The sequence below is a fragment of the Lates calcarifer genome, linkage group LG1, assembly GCF_001640805.2.
Source record: "Lates calcarifer isolate ASB-BC8 linkage group LG1, TLL_Latcal_v3, whole genome shotgun sequence".
In the NCBI taxonomy this organism is placed as follows: domain Eukaryota; kingdom Metazoa; phylum Chordata; class Actinopteri; family Centropomidae; genus Lates; species Lates calcarifer.
The window spans coordinates 13,744,643-13,764,512 of NC_066833.1; the positions used below are offsets into that span (position 1 = coordinate 13,744,643).

The following is a 19,870-nucleotide window of genomic DNA, read 5'->3' on the forward strand; positions in this document are numbered from 1 at the left end:
GTAAAATACTCATCAGACCAATCTGTACATTTTAAGTGCTGGAACACAGCACCTAAAATGCATTGTTAAAATTTAATTAAAATCACAAGTGTTGTCAGAGGACTGTGACAAAGGAAAAGATGTTGTGTTTAAGAACACTAACTTTAATGTGGCTTCAGTCAAAACCAAACATTTCTGTTTAATTCACTAAATGGATCAGACATTGAAGTTATTGTCATGAATGTGAACTGTTCAAGCAACTTTCCCTACTAAAAAAAACACAGTCAGGCATCCTATTGCTGAGAACTACTTGTTAAGAAAATCATTTTCATGGAGATATTCAAGTATGAGGAGAAGCATCAAATCAGTTAAAAACTTTACATGAGAAGTGATTTGAAGTATATCATTTGTTTTGTTTCAGTAATCCCTACTTTAAGGGGCACGCTGTTTGGGTGAACTGTGTGTGTCAAACTATAGTTACTGTTGTTGCAGCAAAGCTGTGAAAACCACTTCCTCTTAGCATTTAGTTCTCAAAGTAGCAACCTACCAACAGGCACACATTAACCTGTAAAGATGCTGGTTCCTTTTTCTCTCATCAACTGGTGAGAAAATGGTTTAGGCATCAGATAAATCTCAGCAGTGGAGCTGTCGGTTTGCATGTTTCTGCAGCTTCTTTTCACATGCCATTTCTGCCATTTCTCCTGAAGACAAACCTCTGGATTGTTTATTACAGTATGAACTAGAGTTGAGGTGCAGAGGCTCAAAATGTCAGTAGTTTTCATAGAATTAATTTGTGGGACAAGACGTTTTGTCAGCCAGTAAGTTGTTTCTTTCATGCCATCCAAAAATTTCACCTCAGCCAACCCTCACACATCAGCATGTCCTGTAAATCAGCCTGGCTCCAGCTAAACTCTTAACACCTGGATTCACTATCAGACTTTTGCAATGCTTTGCTAGTGGGATGTGTTGGAGATATAAATACATATCAAAATGATTTGTTTATTTGCATTAAGTCATTTTTGTACAAGTACTAACTGTTTTAATGACCTGCTACCTAAATTCAAGTGCTTGTCTCCAGATGCCAGAGGTGTCAGGAATCTAACTCTCAATATTACTGAGCTGTGATATTTTCTTTATCCTAACTTCTCAAAGGAATTTGCCAGGATTTATTGTGGTTTCATTTTTGACTTGCTGTAATTTGATAACATTTGCATAATCTAGGACTATAAAGACCATATCCTAACCTAGTCAGTACTTTATCCATGTCTTTACCAAGGCTTATAGGGATTCAAAAGCTTCCTGTTACTTTCCACCTTGTGCTGCTTTTACAAGTTCATTCTCTGGTGGAAATCCACAAGAAAAAACAACACATAGGTGAAGAATAATGACAAATTAAAATCTTTATCCCATAATCCTGACACAGTAAATCATCACTTGCACTTTAAACATTAACATACAGGATTTATGCCATGCTCTTAAACTTTGCTTATCTTATTCATGACTTGATACATATGAAATGATACCACTTCACTTGTCTCTTATGATTTGACCAGAAATCTGGAGGTCATAGATGGGATTTTTTAGTCAGATATCCTAATTTTACTCGTTACTTGATATTAAATAGCATCAGCAGCTTCTTATGGGTGAAACAGGGATGTTTCCACTGTTTTAGCGGCAGGACTTCCGACAACACCTGAAGGCAGCAAAGGAAGCTACTAGGTTGAATAACGGGTCTTGATATTCTGTGTGTGTGTGTGTGTGTGTGTGTGTGTGTGTGTGTACGGGCAGCAGCAGCAGCAGCACAGCAGCAGCAGGAGGAGGAGCCCGGGCTCCTCCACTGTGATAACAAGCTGCTGCCTCGACTCTGTTATCTTCCGTTCCCCGCCGTCTGCGCAGAGGTCCCACCACGGACCTGTACCGGGATTTATTTCATTCTTATGAAACTTCACTAAAAGCCGAAGCGCTCCTCCCATGGTGTCCCAGGGAGACTCCCCCGGCATTCACTCGACTTTACGGAAACTATCGGCGACCGTTTTGGGGTCTTGAAAATCATGGAAACGTGGTTTTTGAATCACGTCCTCGGGTTGTCTCTGTCGGTCCTCCTGCTGGGTCTGCCGGGGCCCCTCGGGGCAGGGACCCCCATTAACAACAGCTCGGATCCAGTAACGGCAGGATTTTCTTTTTCAACCGCCACAGATGAACTCAGTTACACGGAAAACAATGCAACTTCAACTTCATACTCCAGCGAGAGTTTATCACCATCACAGAGGAACCTCCTGCTTACACACGCTGCTGAAACACACACTGCTGCTGTTGGAAACTTCGGTAAGATCACTGTCACTGAGGCCTGCGATGGCAAGTGTAACGTTACAGACAAACCTTTTACAATGAGCTGTGGCTGGGGGATGCAACAGAAACTACAACACTGAAAGCGTAAATGATAAAGCAGCTGGACATTTTGTCACCTCTTGATCAACATAGCTGTCCACAGCTGAAGATTTCCTGATGCATCCTGTGGAGGGACTACTTTAATGATTTATGAAAAAGCTAAATGAAATCAAATTTCTTATGCACCTCTGTCACAGACTGACAGACCGGTCAGAATGCCACGAAACAAGTGAACTCCTTTTGTTTGTGGTAATGTAGGGTTACAACTAACTCCATATTTACATTGTGAATTTTCTCGACTGATTATTTTGTTGGTCTATAAATTGTCAGAAATGGTGAAAAAATGCACAGCACAAATTCAAGTTGACACACTCATAATGCTTTATTTGTTCTACCAACAGTTCAAAACCTGAAGATCTTCAGTCTAGTGTCGCTGAATACTGAGAAAATGAGCTCATATTTTCATTTGCGAAGCTGGAGCCACTGACTTTTTTGGCTTTTTTTTAAGGCCTTCAAAGATTATTTGATTATTAAAATCATTACTCACAATTTTCCTTGACTAACTGCTTCAGTTCTATTTAAGTGTAAAAGGGGGTTTTTAGACTAATTTTGTATGTTCTCATATGTTTTTCTGATGTAGGGGATGCTCTTATTTTTTGAAACAGAGATTTTCCCACCACTTCAAACTGAAATATGATTACAATTAACATATTAACTCAGTCAGTAAATTGGGTTCACCAGTTTTTCAACTTAGGCCCATTTGCTTAGTCCACTCAGAGACCTGCTCATGAATTTACGACTCATGTCATATCATGATCTAAATATCAAATCTGATCAGCGTTCTCACTTCACACCTTTGCTAGTTTCCTGCTGTAGTTGAGGTGATTCTGTCGCTGTAGGATATCTAGACATAGACACCAGCTCATGCAGGTGTTGATCCATTGGTTAAACCTCTGTGTTTCAAAGGCAGCAGAGGCACAAGGTTAGAATATCTTACTACATGATATGATATACATGTTGACATTTTATTGCCAAATAGGTCATGAGTAGCAAGTAGGACAGTAGAGCTCAGGAGAGTAATAACCATAATACTTTCCTTTATGATTATACTACATACTGATCTTAAACTAGAGAATGCACATGAAGCTAAACACACATGTCAGAGAATTACTTTGAGTGATACTTTGAGTTAACAGAGACATGTATGTGTACACAACGGCGAGGGAAACCTGAATTAGGCCCAGTTCTCTGCTCACAGTGCCCAATAACAACCATCAGGCTGTACGACGAAAACCCTTTGTTGTCAAATTATTTTGCCTGTGGTTTCACGAGAGCATGTTTCAAAACCTTCTGACACCATAGTGATACAGACTTGAAGCAATTAAAGAGAAAACCTCAGAGGAATGAAGAGCTTTAATTGATGATGTATCTTTCAAGAGAGTCATTGTGGTCATGTGATCAGTGATTGGACGCTCAAATAGTCCTAGTTCCCAGGTTTTTGTAGGTTTTTTTGAGACAGTTTTTCTGCTCAGTTCTACACTACTGCTGCTTATAGCTACAAAATTACAAAAATTCTCCACTTACCATTCATATACCATTACCATTATTATTACTGTACCACTAGTAATGCTACTGTTGCCACTGTTTGTGGGTCACTAAACTATCACTTGTGAAATTGTAAAGACTAAATAGTGCAGAAAAGTCATACATTTCTTTAAAATTAAAATTGAAAATGTCCCTGAGTTGACATGAGTGAGTAGTTTTATTAAAACTTTTTGATGCTACTTCTCTCTAAGGTAACATATTAAACTTACCACAAGCTGCATTACAGTAGATATGCTGCCATGTTTAATTAATTTCAGAGATATTGTGGCTGTAAATGTGTATTAATTTGAAGAATTTGGCCTCTGTTGCATGTACAGGTACCTAATATTTAAGGGCACAGTCTGACCTTAGAGGTTTAACAGCAATGTCAGTGATAACTTATTTTCTTTGAGGCAGGCTGCGGGATATTATGAGGACGTCTTTTTAAATTGTTATTTGCACACTGTGGGCTTTGCTAGATTTCGGTCATTTCCATCAACACCCTGCTTGATTCATGCAGTTACACACAGTCATACTGGGAGCTGCCCAGCGCAAGTCTGCTGAAACAATGTGTGAGGGCCAAATGCTTTGCTTAAAGGCATAGCTGCTGCTGAGGAATGATAAGTGGAAATGATTCTCTTTCCTCATCCAGGTTTCACCCCAGTTCATCTTTCCTGTTCTGATTCACTTCTTCAAGTCACAGTCATCTAACTGAGCTCAACATTTGGTACCTTTCCTCAGCAACAAATGACCTATTTGGCAATAAAATATCAACCAATCTATTCACAAAACTGCCGTGTCATACTCATGCCCACACTCATTAATATACTGAATATACTGCATATACATAAATTGATATGTAAGCCACAGTGCTTCTGAATCTATCAGATGTGAAAAACCACACTGACAACTGTGTTAACAGTTGAGAGCTGAGTGATAAACAGCAGAGAATCTGGGAGTGTCCTTCACTTGTTTGCCAACACCACGTTCCAGTCTGAGTTTTGTTGCCCGGACTGGATCCAGAGAGAGAAAATGAAATAATGAGAGAGACACATGCAGAGGAAGTGAAAGAGAAAAATAGAGTCTGGTGGCCCAGTTCTCCCCATAGACTCCCAGTGGACGGGCTGTTATGCAGTTGAACTCTCCCCTCCATTGGTTTTGGATGGCGGCTGCTGGTCACTGTGTTGGCTGTCAGGATGCTGTCCAACACTGACACTCATCCACAGAGTGCTGTTGTTCTAGTCCTGGGCTGCTGGAGATGAGCCAGACAGCAGGCTGTCAGACAGCACAGCATCAGGGATAGGCAGTGGAAAACCTTTAGGTCCCAGAAAGACCTCACACACACAGATTTGGTGCCCAGCTGACTTTTGTGTTCATTTTTTTCCCTTTCAGGACACTTGATGCTTTAAAACTTCACTTCTCTAAAAACAAGTTACATAATCATATCTTTATTTCAAAAATGGGTCATATAAATATGTGCAATGTGGTTTGCTTGTGGTGACAAATTCACAGATTATCATCACCCAACTCTGCAGTGTCCCTCAGCTCCACAGAGTTTTAGCATCTTTTTTTGGTTTTAAGGCCACAACTTTCAGTCATTCATGCTACCTGGTCAGGACCAGACAGCAGAGAGACAAACTTATCAGCTAGCTTGTAAACATAGTGCAGCATTTAGCAGCTAGAAAAAAGCCAGATCGTTTACTAAGAAGTTGGTGGAGACCGAAATGTAAATGTTGGACTTAAGTTAGTCATCTGGCTACCTCGTGTCTGCTGGATGTATATATATAATAATCAACTTTTAAAAAATGATAATATGTCTGTGTTGTGTTTTCAGTCTGTGCCTTTCCCTCCAATTGAACAAAAAATAATGCAGCTTTAAAGTAATGACTTTCTCAGGGCACTCTATTGGTCTAAGACTAATGCCATTTAATTGCAGATTGATTCTCTTTTCCCATGATTCCTGTTTATATCTCCTGTCAAATACAAAGAAATACATCCAAAGTGAGGATCTCTACCCTATAACATAATTTCTACTTGACATTTCACTCCCAGTAGTGTGTGGGGAGTTTAGTTGACTTAACAACAATTTTGAGCCAGACTTAAAGAAAAAAAAAAAAAAAAAAAAAAAACCTCTCCACAGACAATGAACATGAATACACGCCCAGATCTATGGTGACAGTGTTCTGCCAGTGCCTTGTGCTCACTCAGCTTTAGGAAGGAAATGGCTGATTCCCACCGGAGACTGTCACCGCCATTTTTAGGACTTAAAGCCTTTGTTAGAGTAGATGAGTCCGGCTGCCAGTTGTTCTCCACCCAAAAATGATTCTCTCTAGCACTTCTCACACAGCATCTTCCCCTGTTCCTGCAGGGCTGAACAGGCCAGACACAGCCTGGTGAGTGCCCTCTGGTGGCCACAGCATAATGGAAGTGAAGTGCAATATGTTGACAGTTAAGAAAAAAGCAGCCAAATGATAAATATTGGCTTGCTTGAAAAACTGCCTGTCAGCCTAATTGTCAAGGAGACCATGGTTCAACTAGCAGGAGTATGGATGCACACAACTTTTAAAGGACTTTTTGTCAGTCGAATAACCAGTTAACAGACTAATGTTTCAGGGCTAACACTGAAACAGTAATAACAGGCCTCAGATTTGTTCAGTGATTTATCTGACATCAGTAATTAATCACATTATGCATTGTTTTTTTTCCATAGACACTGAGCAGACACAAACCTTCACAGAGACAAGCAGCAGATCACTAGAGACCACCAGTCTGTCTACTGAGCCGCTCACCTCCGCCCTCGTTGTAGCCACCACTGAGGCCAGCAGCAGCAGCAGCAGCAGTACCACCAGCAGCAGCAGCAGCAGTACCACCAGCAGCAGCAGCAGCAGCAGCAGCAGTACCAGCAGCAGCAGTACCACCACCAGCAGCAGCAGCAGCAGCAGCAGCAGCAGCAGCAGCAGCAGTACCACCAGCCAGCAGCAGCAGCAGCAGCAGCAGCAGCAGCAGCAGTACCCAGCAGCAGCAGCAGCTAGCAGCAGCAGTACCAGCAGCAGCAGTAGTAGCAGCAGCAGCAGCAGTACCAGCAGCAGTACCAGCAGCAGCAGCAGTACCACCACCAGCAGCAGCAGCAGCAGTACCAGCAGCAGTGACTGGAAGGACTTTGTTAACACAGACCAGATTCCAAACATCTCCCACTCTGTGTCCTCTGAGACCAGTTCCTGGATGTTGACAGAGAACGTCAGCTTGCCCCAGGACAGCCCAGACAGCACTCTGCGGCTGGGGGACGCCACAGCCTCAGCATCACAGACAGCCCTAGACGCCGACAGCGCCTATGCCTCCACCACCATCAGCCGAGCTGGGGAGAGGACGCTGCTGTCTGTCACCTCCTCCTCCTCCAGCAACAGCACCTCCTCTGCATTTACAGAGGACTCCAACTCCCATCAGCCCCCATCTACTTGGGGTATTCCTGCTAAGGTTACAGAGACTGAGGACTACACCCACAGTGTCCCATCCACTGGGACTGATGGGAGGGACGCAACAGACCAACACACGACCCACGCCTTCAAGGGGTTTTCAGAGACTGGGAGCACAGGGGGGTCCAGTGGAACCCAGGGTTTAACTGGACTGCCTAATGCTACCCAGCATCAATATACCTCAGTGTCTGAGGAGACCTCTGACTCTACACCACCTCTCAGAGTGACAGAGCTCAGCACTGACCAATCTGAAGTGTCGGTTTCTTCCATGCCTCCCGTCACCTCACCTGCGGGAGGTCCCGCCAACAACTCAGGGACTGACCTGGAGTCAGGCTCTGATTTTGGCACCTCCACCGAGTCTTCCACTGCAGGCCACAGCTCCAGTACTCAGAACCAGGAAGGCACCGAGGGGCTGTCATCCCAGACCAGAGAAGAAAGCAGGGGCTTTACTCTGACCGCAGTGCCCCCTACAGTCAGTGGAAATACTTCTGAAATGGATGACTCTCTGACAGACACCCCACTGCTGGTTACTGAGATTTTCCTCACTGCCACACCTGTTCCTGTCACAGAGAGGTACATTTATTATCATCTTTAGCTTTCATTAGCTTTCACTATGTCTGTGGAGTTGTCATGTCTGTCCTGAGGTAAACCGTTGTGAACTGTGAGAAACTTGACTGATTTATTTTCTCTTTAACAGATCACACATAACAGAGGAGGATACTTTGAAAGCCACAGCCTCCTCCTCCACCACCACCACCACAATCACCCTTCCTCTACCTGCAACCTCACCCCCCAGGTTCATCAGCACCACTAGCAGCTCAACTTCAGAGTTACACACCGAGACCATCCCATACACTACACCCTCCACTACAGCCTCCACCCCGGCACTGCAGACCTCCACAGTGCACCCAACTCACCGCGCATCACCAAGTCAAACCCAGGGGCCCTCAACTGGGATTGCAAATCCCACAGATGTCACCACCCTGCAGAGACAAACAAGCACAGGCACTCTGGGAGTTTCCACCACCTCTCACGGCCAGTACGTCACCACCACCTACACCCACAACACCCCAACCAAGAGTAACGAGGCTCTGCACACCACCTGGAAACAGACAGACAGGGGAACCACAGAGCTGGTGGTGACGACGCCACCCACTGACCTCCAACCCACCAAGGCTCCGCCGCCACCAAGTGAGTTCACACTCTTCTTTCACTGTAAGAAGCAATGCTTCACATGCAGTTTTCAAAGCAAGAGCACGTCTATTTACTATTCTCTCCTGCTGTTAGCTGTGGTGGCTATTGCTGTTTATGCTACTTTTTTATTTACTATATCTAAATGTAAATGCAAAACTTGGATGCACATCTGTCAAGTAGAAAAAAAAAGTTTCTTTCATTAGACTATTTTAAGGTATAAAGTTATCATTAAGAATGCAGTGGATTAATTTATGGGATTTCCAAATAATTTAGGCAGATTATCTTTGATGCCTTTCGTAACGTATGAGATAATGTCTAAGGATGATCTGAACTTTTAAACTCAGATAGGCTTCAGAATGTCTAAATTCAAGTTAAGTATTTGTTTTTCAGCTTCCATTTATTGACATGTTCAGTGATTGAGGTGCAAAATTAGTTTTTCCCCATGTATCCATACTTTTTAATGTTAGGAGAATGAAGTCAGAGTACCAGAGATCTTTTCTCTCTGGACTGAGGAAGCTGCTACCTTGTAGCTGATGAATTTTCAAGATATGCCTTTGTGAGAAATTCCTGCAAATTAAATTGAATGACTTGGGTTCTATGATTGCAGTACTGGAAGCAATGCAAATGAATCACACCTATCATAAAGACAGAAAATCATCAGATTGGTGAGACATTATAAATGTCAGTGAAAAACCACTTAACATTTATGTTTCATGGTAAAATGCCTGCTCTCCTGTCTCCAGGAAACCCCTGTGTGTCAAACCCTTGTATGAACGGAGGGAAGTGTGTGAGCTATAATGGGCATCAGTACACCTGTCACTGTCAGCAGGCATGGACAGGGCCGACCTGTACCCAGGGTGAGCTTCTCTATTCTTCTACCTGGCTGATTGATAACAACATTGTCAACATGCATGTTACCATGTAAAACATTTCATATTGACATTTAGATCAGGTTTGAGGTTTATGGACTCAGTGAAGGTCCTTTTAAATGTAATATACTTTTACGTACTGTGTGCTCAGATGTGGATGAATGTGAGACGGACCCCTGCCCATTGGGCTCCAGGTGTGTGAACACCCGAGGCTCCTTCAGTTGTGAATGTCCACTCGGCTTTGACCTCGAGGATGGACGCACGTGTACCAGAGGTATATATATATATAGTATATGAATTATTATTTCCTTAGTTATTTTATTTTATTTTAAGGCCTTATTTTGAATTTTTCCCCCCTGTAGCAAAGACATTTCTAGGAACTTTCAGTGTTACCAGACTGTCACATGACCCCTCTATCTTCAAGAGCTCCACCATGCATGAGATCCAGAGAGAGATCATTCAGCTGGTGAGAGGCAGTCCACATCACTGCATCTTTTCAGATCATTTCTGTTTTATAAGCTCATATGTATTATGTCTGATACACACTCTCTTCCTGTCTTCACTGCAGCTCAACGCCTCATTGTCAGCCTTCCAAGGTTACAGCCGCTCCACTCTGAGTAAGAAGTAAGTTCTAGCAACCATTTAATTTCTGAACTTTTTCATTACTTTGTTAATATATTTTCAAAATCACAAACAGACATAAGAAAAAAGCTGAATTTTTCTGTGTCAGGACTGCATATTGCATCAAGACTAAATGATGCAATATGGATGTTTTGTCTGCGTTAGACCTCTACACTGACCTCTGAACTCCTCCCACAGAGAGGAGGACGGGGTTCATATCTTAGCTGTCAACATGTTTTCCATCTCCACTGATGTGACGAGTACTGAGGTCAACAACAGCATCCAGATGTCTCTCAAGAACTGCAGCTCCTCCTTGGCCCACTGCCAAATGGCCCTGCAACACCAGCTCACTTATCATGGTAAATATATATAGCCATAGCCACAATGAACACAATCATTTCTGTTTTTTTCCAAATTCTAAATTTAATACTACTCAATCAAACCTGCCATAAGCGCTATAAAGTAAATATGATTACAGCCACTAGAGGGCAGAATTTATCTGTGAATGCTCACATTTATGATAGTAGTTTTATGTTGGATGGTTGTTGTGAACCTGTATGGTAGATTGAATCCTGAACCTCTTCTTGAGACAAAACCTTCTTGACTGGAGGGAAACAACGGAGCAAATGTTCTGACTTCTTGAACTTGTCATGTTGCCCAGGTTAGGATTAGATTCCTGTGTTTTTAAATTCGAGGATGACTAATTCTCATCCACACATCCATTTCAGCCGAGAGCCTGTGCGTGGCCCAGAAGACTCAATGTGATGCAGAGCGCTCCACCTGTACAGACAGCAGCGGCACAGCTTACTGCCAGTGTCTCCAAGGATACTACAAACACAACCCTGACGACTTGTCCTGCCTAGGTAAGCTCTTCCTCACTCTTTGTTTAGACACAAAGGGAGCTGGTCCTCAAATCTATCCAGCCACTTATTGTGAATGCAAAATACATAAGCTGATAAAAAATTAACCAGATAGCTCATATTGTCATATTACAGTTTTGTTATACATAAAAACTAGGTCACAGGCAAGTAAGCCTTTCCTTCCTGACTAAAACAAAATACTGGGGGAAACGTAGATTCTTCCAGAGTTTATACCAAACTGTGTAATTAGGTTTTCATAACTAAATGTTTTGTTTCAGAATGTGGGGATGGCTACAAGCTGGAAAATGGCACCTGTGTCCAGTAAGTTCAACTTTATTTATTTATTTGTTCCCTTACAGTATCCATCAGGTTATACTGAAAGACTTAAGGTCATATTCTCACTGCAGACTCTGTCTCTTCTTTTCAGGTGCATGTTTGGATTTGGAGGATTCAACTGTGGAAATTGTAAGAAAAAAGAAAGAAAGAAGAAAAGAAAAAAAATCTTAACGAACAAATACCAATCAGCTTTAACAGAAAATTGAGTTATTTCTTATTCAGTTTTTTTAACTGTGGTACTTTTGTTATTTGATGTTGCAGTTTACAAGCTGATTGCAGTCGTGGTGTCACCTGCAGGGGGCGCCCTGCTCCTCATCCTCATCATTGCTCTTATCGTCACCTGCTGCAAGTAAGATTGTTGATATTATTAGCATGAAACACCTTCCTTGTTTTGCAATTTATGTCAACTCGTAAAAATACAGAAACAAGTGATCCCACACTATAAAACAATTATCTGTCAGAATATTTACCTAAGGGCTCAATTGACCAAAATTGATGGTTTGAATACAGTTTTGATAATCTGTGGAAAAGGTTTCACTTCTTAACATGTTTTATCTCCCAGGAAAGATAAGAATGACATCAACAAGATCATCTTCAAGAGTGGAGACCTGCAGATGTCACCTTATGCAGACTTCCCTAAAAATAACCGCATATCCATGGAGTGGGGCAGAGAGACAATAGAGATGCAAGAGAACGGCAGCACCAAGAACCTGCTGCAGATGACTGACATTTATTATTCTGTAAGGAGACTAATTGTACACTTTACTCCCTTTTCTTTCTTGCTCAAGTTGGGGTTTAGTTTTTGTGTGTTTGAATACAGCTGATAAATTGTTATACTACACTTTATATTAATTTTCTCTCTCACTGTACCTGTTCCCTCAGCCTGCATTGCGTAACTCAGACCTGGAGAGAAATGGCCTGTACCCGTTCACGGGTCTACCAGGCTCTCGCCACTCATGCATCTACCCCGCCCAGTGGAATCCCTCCTTCATTAGTGATGATTCACGAAGAAGAGACTACTTCTAACCCACCCCACTTTAAATACACACATGCACACACCCTCCGAAACCATCTCTTACACTGACAATTGTGATGTGACATGATGGTTTTCTGTCACAGTGACAATGCAAATGTGTGAGCCTCACTGTTTTTGAAAATCCACTTGACCATCTGCATTCAGGGCTGCACATTAATTACATAAATGTGTGTGTGTGTGTGGTGTGTGTGTGTGGTGTGTGTGTGTGTGTGTCTGTCTGTATATTACTTAAGTCCACATTTTTGCAAGTAAAATGTGTTCTTGTGTGACTATTTCAGTATTTTTGCATGTTGTCCCTCATTTACTTAAATTCACATGTATTTTACATCGCTGCTGTGGTGTTAAACGATTGGGATTTCAATAGGTTTTTCCTGCCTTCTAGGCCCGCCACTGATTCTCATGTACTTCACTATGTGATGAAAAACTATTTACAGACACTTGAAACATGTTTATGGTAGGCAAGTCATTACAGTAAACATCATGCCTGGTAATATAGTGCAGATTTTCTTGAAAATCTGCACTATATTAATGCACAATGATAAATAGAAGCAGAAATCCTCTTCACTGCTGCCAGGAATGGAGGAAAATACTATATTAAAAAAACATATTTAAAAAAAGTAATGTAAACTATATGGGAAGTATAGGAAATACGACTAGAACATGCAAAAACACTGATACTGTATGGTCCTTTAAATGCTGAAATATGAATATGTGAGTGCCACTGCTGTGACTTGGAAATAATCACTCGGTATTGATGGAACATGACAATAACAAACCACTGAAGGTTGCACAAATTTCAGTTTTACACCAACGTAAACTGAGGAACGACTTTGAAATCTGATGCCAGCGTTTATTTATTCCCTGTATGTCTAAATCCTTGACATGTAGCATAATGAACATCTCATTCATACACACTGACAGACTTAAGAGGGATAAACCTGTGGCTGTAAATGTGAGTGTGTGAAAGAGAAAGGGAGAGAGAACAAGTGTATGCATATCTCTTAAGTATTGGTGTTTGTGAGGTGTGCGTGTGTGTGTGTGTGTGTGTGTGTGTGTGAAGAATAATTATCTCTATACCAGAATGATCATGACTGTTGACAAGTGTTTGAATGTAAAGATGTATCATAATTAGCTCTTTCTTACACAGAGTATTTTTATGTGAGTATTTTCCTCCTTTGTGTTTATATGGTCTGTAGATTCTGGCGTTTTAGCCAGATGTGCCTATTTAAATAAAAAATATTGCACAGTGTTTTGGTGTCTTACAAAATTATTTTTGAATTTTTCTTTAAATCAGTGAACGTTTTACTCTGTTGTTGACACAGTTTGTATTGTAACTTGAAAAATTTTAATTGATTTTGTTTAAAAAAAATGAAAATGTTCAATCAAAATATACTGTATCACTCTAACTCTTTGTTTTTTCCCTCAAGCACATGAGTGTCCAAGCTGTGTGTGCCTCTCTTTCTCTCTCTCTCTTTCTGTCCCCTCTTTTCATCATTCTCTCCCATAGTCTTATGCTTTTTCATCTCTCTCCTCTTCTCCAGGTTTTCTGCCCCTGGAGCTGTAGAGTCTGATCTTAGATGGCAAGCCTCCTGCTGCTCCCACAATCCTGCTCAACAGCTGCTGTTACATGAGAACAGAACAAGCCATAACAGGGTAGGATAGGTGAGCTTCAGTAGCTGTTACCATGGCTGAACATGTCTGAAAGTTCCATATTATGTGAAGGTGGAGGATTAATATTTTATTTTGTAATCTACTATTACATCCCAGTTAAAACAGTCAGTGCTTACATTTGGATATCATGTCACTGGAGGACTTACTGAATAATGCTTAGGTATTCTGCTGTGTGCTGTTACAGTACAAACAGCATTGTTATAAGAAGCCTGACTTGATGGTTTGATTTTATGTTTTGTGTCCCTTCTGTACAGCACTCTAGTATTTTGTGTTGAGACTAAAGCACTAGAGCTAATCATAGTATTGTTCCAAATATAAAAGAATACAAAAAAACACCTCTTATTTGTATAAAGATGGTTATTCCAGTTGGATATTTCCTCCTTTTGCGGATAAAGTTTTTTACATGAACTCTGGTCCACTGAAGTTGGTTTCCTGTAGGTTGAAGTGTACCACTGCATTTGGATACGTTGACGACCCACTGCATGCTGGGATAAGCCCCAGCCCCCAGCTGCCATGGAGAAGTTTATCTAAAAAGAGAACATTAATGTCTGGTGTTCTCTTAAATATACTAACAGTATGTTGATCATGCATAGATCTATATGGTATATACATAAGGAACTAGCTCAAATATTCATCATCTCAACAGCTGTGACTGCAAGATAAAAATGATCCAATTTATTCTGTCTCACAGGTGTCTCATTCCTTGTGATACTGCATATACAAAAGGCTGAGGCTGATTGCAGGGCACGGCACAAGGAAAATACTTTTTTGATGTTGTATATCTGCAAAATGAAATATGCAAATAAATAGCATAATGGAACATGCAAAAAAATGACATGACCTCGCTGTTGCACTGATGAAAATGTAAATTATGTAGAATTGTTGTTTATTACAGTAACACATGAGTAAATAATAAAGTTGGTGGTACTTGGATTCCTTTAACTTGCTTCAATTTCAGGTTGCTGGTGTTATTCGTGCTGACTCACTGTCACACTGTCATGGCTTACTAGGGCATTTGAATAGAACAAAGTCATCATTAATGTTTTTAGATTCTGGCGTGGTTTTCCTACTACAATGAGTCAAAGGCCTGTTGACTGAAATGCACTTTTGAAAATACCATTAACCCCATAAAACTGCATATATGCAACTGTCACAACCAGGCTGTGTGCTCACATTTCATTTTGTGTGTGTTTGTAGAGTTTGCCAGCCTTTCCTCTGCCTGAAATCATTAAGCTGGTTTTCCCAACAACATTATTAAATGGATCTAACAGTTCTTTGTGAAACGTGTGGTACAGTCATGATTGGGAAAAAAAATGGTGTTGAGTGAAGCCAGCAATGTAAACACTTCGCTCCAGAGAGACTACAAGGCAGAAATAGAAAGTATGGATGTGTGTGGATTAAACAAAGATGGTAGAAGAGTTTTAGAGATGCTCGTAGGCTGAGAGTTTGAACTTTGGACAGAGAGTGAGCTGCTTCCAAACAAATGTCAGAACATCTATTTTCTAATAATAATGTTTTCTATGTAGATATTAACAGGCAAGGGGCTATACTACATTGATATTCTTTCCTTTGTGGGTATAGTTGTTTACATAGTGTACAAGACTTTTCTGGTCCATTTACATTGGTCACCTGGTTTCCTGTAAGGTCTCATATAAGGCTTGTGCAGTAAAGACTTCAACACAAATACACACACAGAGGCATAGTTACATTTTTATATTTTGAATATTCTAAACCAACAATGGCATGCCAATACATTGATCTGGGTGAGCAGGCTTTCCTATTGATCAACGGTCTTCTTATCTCCCTCAACCTGGCTGCAAACATTTTCTATGCATGTCGCTTGATCTTCCCATCGCGCAGCAGACAAAGACTGAAGCAGCCTTTAAAGATGCTTCTGGGATTCCTTGTCTGGTGTCAATTATCTACTGCGTTTCTTTGCATTCAATGTATTGTTTGTTAAAGTTGCACAGAGGCTTTGCAGTGTTTCTCGTATCATGGGCAGTTGTGATGTACTTTATGCATAACAGCATGACATGTTACGTTTGGCTAAACCTCTACTACTGCATCAATATTGTCCCTGTACAGCGAGCTTTTTTGGTCTGGGTAAAGAGGAACATTAAGTCTGTCATATTCCTGGCTTTGCTTTTTGATGGGACTCTTTTTTCGTTTACTGGCGCTGTGGACATTGCATATGCAACTTGTATTGACTTCACTTACAGTAACGGTACATGGACTTACAATCACATTGATGAACTCTACTACTTAAGCCAAATGTGTTTCTACATCATTAAATTGCATATCCTGAACTGTGTATCACAACAGTTTCAAGCTTTTTCTCAGCCTGCTACCTGCACAGACACATGAGACGCATGGCGCAGACAGGCAGCTGCTTCTCCGCTCCGAGGATTCAAAGTCAGTTGAGAGTCACCATCACTGGGATCTCTCAAGGAGTTCTCTACTTCCTCTATGACACCTTCTATCTCTTTGATTAATTCGCCTACTTTTTCTCCCCGCACTTTGTCTTAAGTTCTTGGATCTCCTTCACGGTCACCACGCTGTACATATCAGGACACCACGGTCAACCTATGCATCGGTCAGGCCATGTTCAGACAAGGGGCAGCCGATGTCTGGAGGGCACTTAAAGCACTGTGTGGTGTTGGCGTGGTAACAAATGGTGTTATTTTGCACTCTAGTCAGTTGACATCAAGTGTAATAGCTAATACTGTAACTGCTGATGTCCAAACATCATTGCAACATTGTGACCACCAGGAGTATGATAGGCAGTTTCTAGGCATATAGGCGACAGGGGTTTGTTAAAATAAAATAAAAATTCATATGAATTACAGGCATATGTGTATGCCATTTCATTGTGGATAGTGAGGCCCATTTCTTTTTCTGTCTGTGTGTCATGGTGATGTCCAGTGGTTCTACTGTTGTCTACCTGTGCAGACACATGCGGCGTATGGTTGCAAACGGATAGCCCTTGTCCTGTCCCTGGTTCAGAGGTCAGGTGAGGGTCACTGTCACTAGCATACTGCAGGGAGTCATATATGTGTTTTATGCTATGTGGACTCTGACCACCTTTCTTTCTTGGTACACTCTCACTGAATTCATCAGTCCATATACAGTATTTATTTCACTGTTATCACCTTGTACATGTTAGGCACCACATTTAACCTGGGAGTAGGTCAGGCTGTGTTCAGGCAGAGAGCAGCAAACATCTGGATCAGAGGAACTGAATGGTTCAAAGTGCCTAAAGCACAACAGTCTAGACAAGGAGGATGATACTGGATACCAGAAAACCAGGACACTGGTGAGGTGATCTCAAGATAGTGTAAAAAATAAATGGATGCAAGCTGCCCCTGAAGCTGGGAATATTAGTGTAGGAGCTCAAAAGCAATAACTGCTTTCATGTTGATGAATATAACTTTGCTTTTGTATCAACACAATTTATAACCATGAATTCTATACTCCTCATCTTATTATAAGTTGCATAGCTTTGTTCACTTAATTTGAATTATTTTGTGCTTACTCTAACAGTACACACTGATCAGCCAGAACATTAAAACCACCTGCCAAATAATGTATAGGTCCCCCTCATGCTGCCAAAACAGCTCTGACCCATCGGGGCATAGGCACTGGACCTCAGGGTGGTGTCCTGGGGTGTCTGGCACCAGGATATTGGCAGCAGATCTTTTGGGTCTTGTGGATAGTATGGTGGGGCCTCCATGGATCTGGCTCGTTCCAGTGAATCCCACAGGTGCTCTGGGGAGTTTGGGGGCTCTTTGATGTGTTCTATGAGCCATTTGTGAGCAGTACTGGAACTATGTTGTACATGTATGTGTGGATGATACGTGTCGAGTAACACCCAGATGAATGACAGGACCCAGAGTTGTATGGTACTGAGATGATGATTGTTATTCACTTCATCTGTCAGTGGTTTTAATGTTGCAGCTGATAAGTGCATGTACACTGTAGCTGTTTTTTCTTTGTTTTTTTTGTTTTGTTTTATTTTTATTTTCTATGTATATCTTGTAATGTTAATTGCTTGATTTCTTTCAAGAATCTTTTTCTTTCTTTTTTTCTTGCATGTGCAAAGACTCATTCAGAATCATGCCTAAATGTGGGATTTAAAGTACAGTGCTACTACAGTGTCTTTGATAAATGACAAAACATCATGTATGGTAACAATATCTTTCTGTCAGTGATTTTGCCCTTTGACACTGATCAAGGTCAAATGCTTGAAGATGTTACCTTCATGGTCTGTTGGAAAGATTGCAACGTAAGATACATATATCTAAAATGTATCTAAGCATTAATTAGATGTGATCCATATTTCTGCTCCTAATTACTTTACATAATTTCCTTTCATCTATGTTGGTATCCCTGTCACATCTGGGTGCAGACGTGTGAAACCCGCTCAGACTCAGGTGCCAAATTCAGGTTATTAGCCTGATGTTAGATCTTTAACTTCACATGATCCTGCTACAGTTTGACTTTTCAGACACTATATTAATGCTAGAGCTCTCTATTTGACTTCTGTTATTAAAAAAGTCACATTTGTAAGAAATTATAAATACACAAAGGAAAACATGGTGTAATGTCCTCTTCTAGGAAAATTCACAGTAATATGTTTTATTTTCATATTGTAATTTACTGTTACTTTGCACAGAGATGGAGTGCCTCACTGGCTTTATTTGTAAGAGCACTATGAAGGAGGGAGATACAAAAAGGAGACAGCAAACAAAATTAGGATGGATTATCAAACATTTATCCTAGTTAATGAGCCTCTTATTATTCTCAACATCATGGCTAATGCCTTTTACGCCTTTTGCATGGTCTGTCCACTTAATGGAGAAATGGATCAAGCAACCTCTGAAGCTTCTCCTGGGCTCCTTGATTTGCTACACAGTTGCTTACCTGATATCAGTTTTTGTTTTGATCTTTTCTGTACGCCTAGTTCAAAACATCGAGATCGTTAAAATCTTATATTTGGTGTCACTGTCTGCACTTTGTTCACTAGCATGACCTCCTCTGTCTGGCTGAACTTCTTTTACTACACCCACATTGTACCTGCACAGTGAGCGCTCTTCATCTGGATGAAGAAGAATATCAAACCCATCATCTACTGCATGTGGCTTGTTGAGAAAATTTACAGTTTGCTCGATTTTACTGTCATGTTTTTAAAGAATATTTCTTTTGATGACGATGGATTCAGTAACAATCTCACAATGGATCATGACATACAGATGTCTGCGAAAGATTACTTGCAATGGCTGGATTACATGTACATCATTGTGTTTTCCACAGTGAAGGCCCACTTCTTTTTCTGTCTGTGTGTCATGGTGATGTCCAGTGGTTCTACTGTTGTCTACCTGTGCGGACACATGCAGGCGTATGGTTGCAAACGGACAGCCTTTATCCTGTCCCTGGTTCAGAGGTCAGGCAAGGGTCACTGTCACTGGCATCCTGCAGGGAGTCATGTATGTATTCTGTTCTATATGGACTCTGAGAATCTTTTTTTCTGACCAATTCCACCTTGTAGTCAACAGGCCACATGCCCATTTCACTGTCATCAGCTTGTACATGTCAGGCACCACATTCAACCTGGGAACAGGTCAGGCTGTATTCAGGCAAAGAGCAGCAGACATCTGGATCAGAGCCACTCAGTGGTGCAGAACACCAACAGTCTGAACAAGAAAGATGATACTGGAGCTCAAACCTGAAGACCTAGAGTTTGATGTGGTGAAATCTATATTAATTCATGCTGCACCTGAAGCTTGTAAGCCTACCAGTATATCAAATCAGGAATTCTCTTGCATGGTACATTTTTTTTTTAAAGATCATAGCAATGTATTT

General features: G+C 41.2%; 2 protein-coding genes and 1 pseudogene across 2 annotated transcripts; all 3 read left to right on the plus strand.

Moving 5' to 3' along the window:
- The first annotated feature begins 1,832 nt into the window (after window positions 1–1,832).
- heg1 (heart development protein with EGF-like domains 1) lies at window positions 1,833–12,516 on the plus strand. The gene is made up of 15 exons (XM_051070496.1): window positions 1,833–2,304; window positions 6,662–6,830; window positions 7,101–7,997; window positions 8,122–8,615; window positions 9,362–9,475; window positions 9,639–9,761; window positions 9,850–9,953; window positions 10,056–10,111; window positions 10,307–10,467; window positions 10,837–10,971; window positions 11,247–11,289; window positions 11,396–11,433; window positions 11,566–11,653; window positions 11,867–12,044; window positions 12,187–12,516. Exons 1-15 carry the CDS (start codon window positions 2,031–2,033, stop codon window positions 12,328–12,330), a joined length of 3,018 nt encoding a protein of 1,005 aa, XP_050926453.1. The 5' UTR covers window positions 1,833–2,030; the 3' UTR covers window positions 12,331–12,516.
- Window positions 12,517–15,749: 3,233 nt separating this feature from the next.
- LOC127142840 (uncharacterized) lies at window positions 15,750–17,296 on the plus strand. Its single transcript, XM_051073132.1, is given in 4 exon segments — window positions 15,750–15,953; window positions 15,956–16,235; window positions 16,334–16,461; window positions 17,129–17,296. Coding segments are annotated over 4 exon segments (780 nt in total).
- Window positions 17,297–18,765: 1,469 nt separating this feature from the next.
- LOC108892744 (uncharacterized) lies at window positions 18,766–19,705 on the plus strand (annotated as a pseudogene).
- The last annotated feature ends 165 nt before the right edge of the window (window positions 19,706–19,870 follow it).

Excerpts from the sequence above, each read along its gene's own strand:
- heg1 (XM_051070496.1), top strand. The coding sequence starts at position 2,031 with ATGGAAACGTGGTTTTTGAATCACGTCCTCGGGTTGTCTCTGTCGGTC. Across the intron at positions 6,831-7,100 it reads AGCAGTACCACCAGCAGCAG|CTGGAAGGACTTTGTTAACA; the intron begins CAGCAGCAGCAG and ends CAGCAGCAGTGA. Across the intron at positions 10,972-11,246 it reads TGACGACTTGTCCTGCCTAG|AATGTGGGGATGGCTACAAG; the intron begins GTAAGCTCTTCC and ends GTTTTGTTTCAG.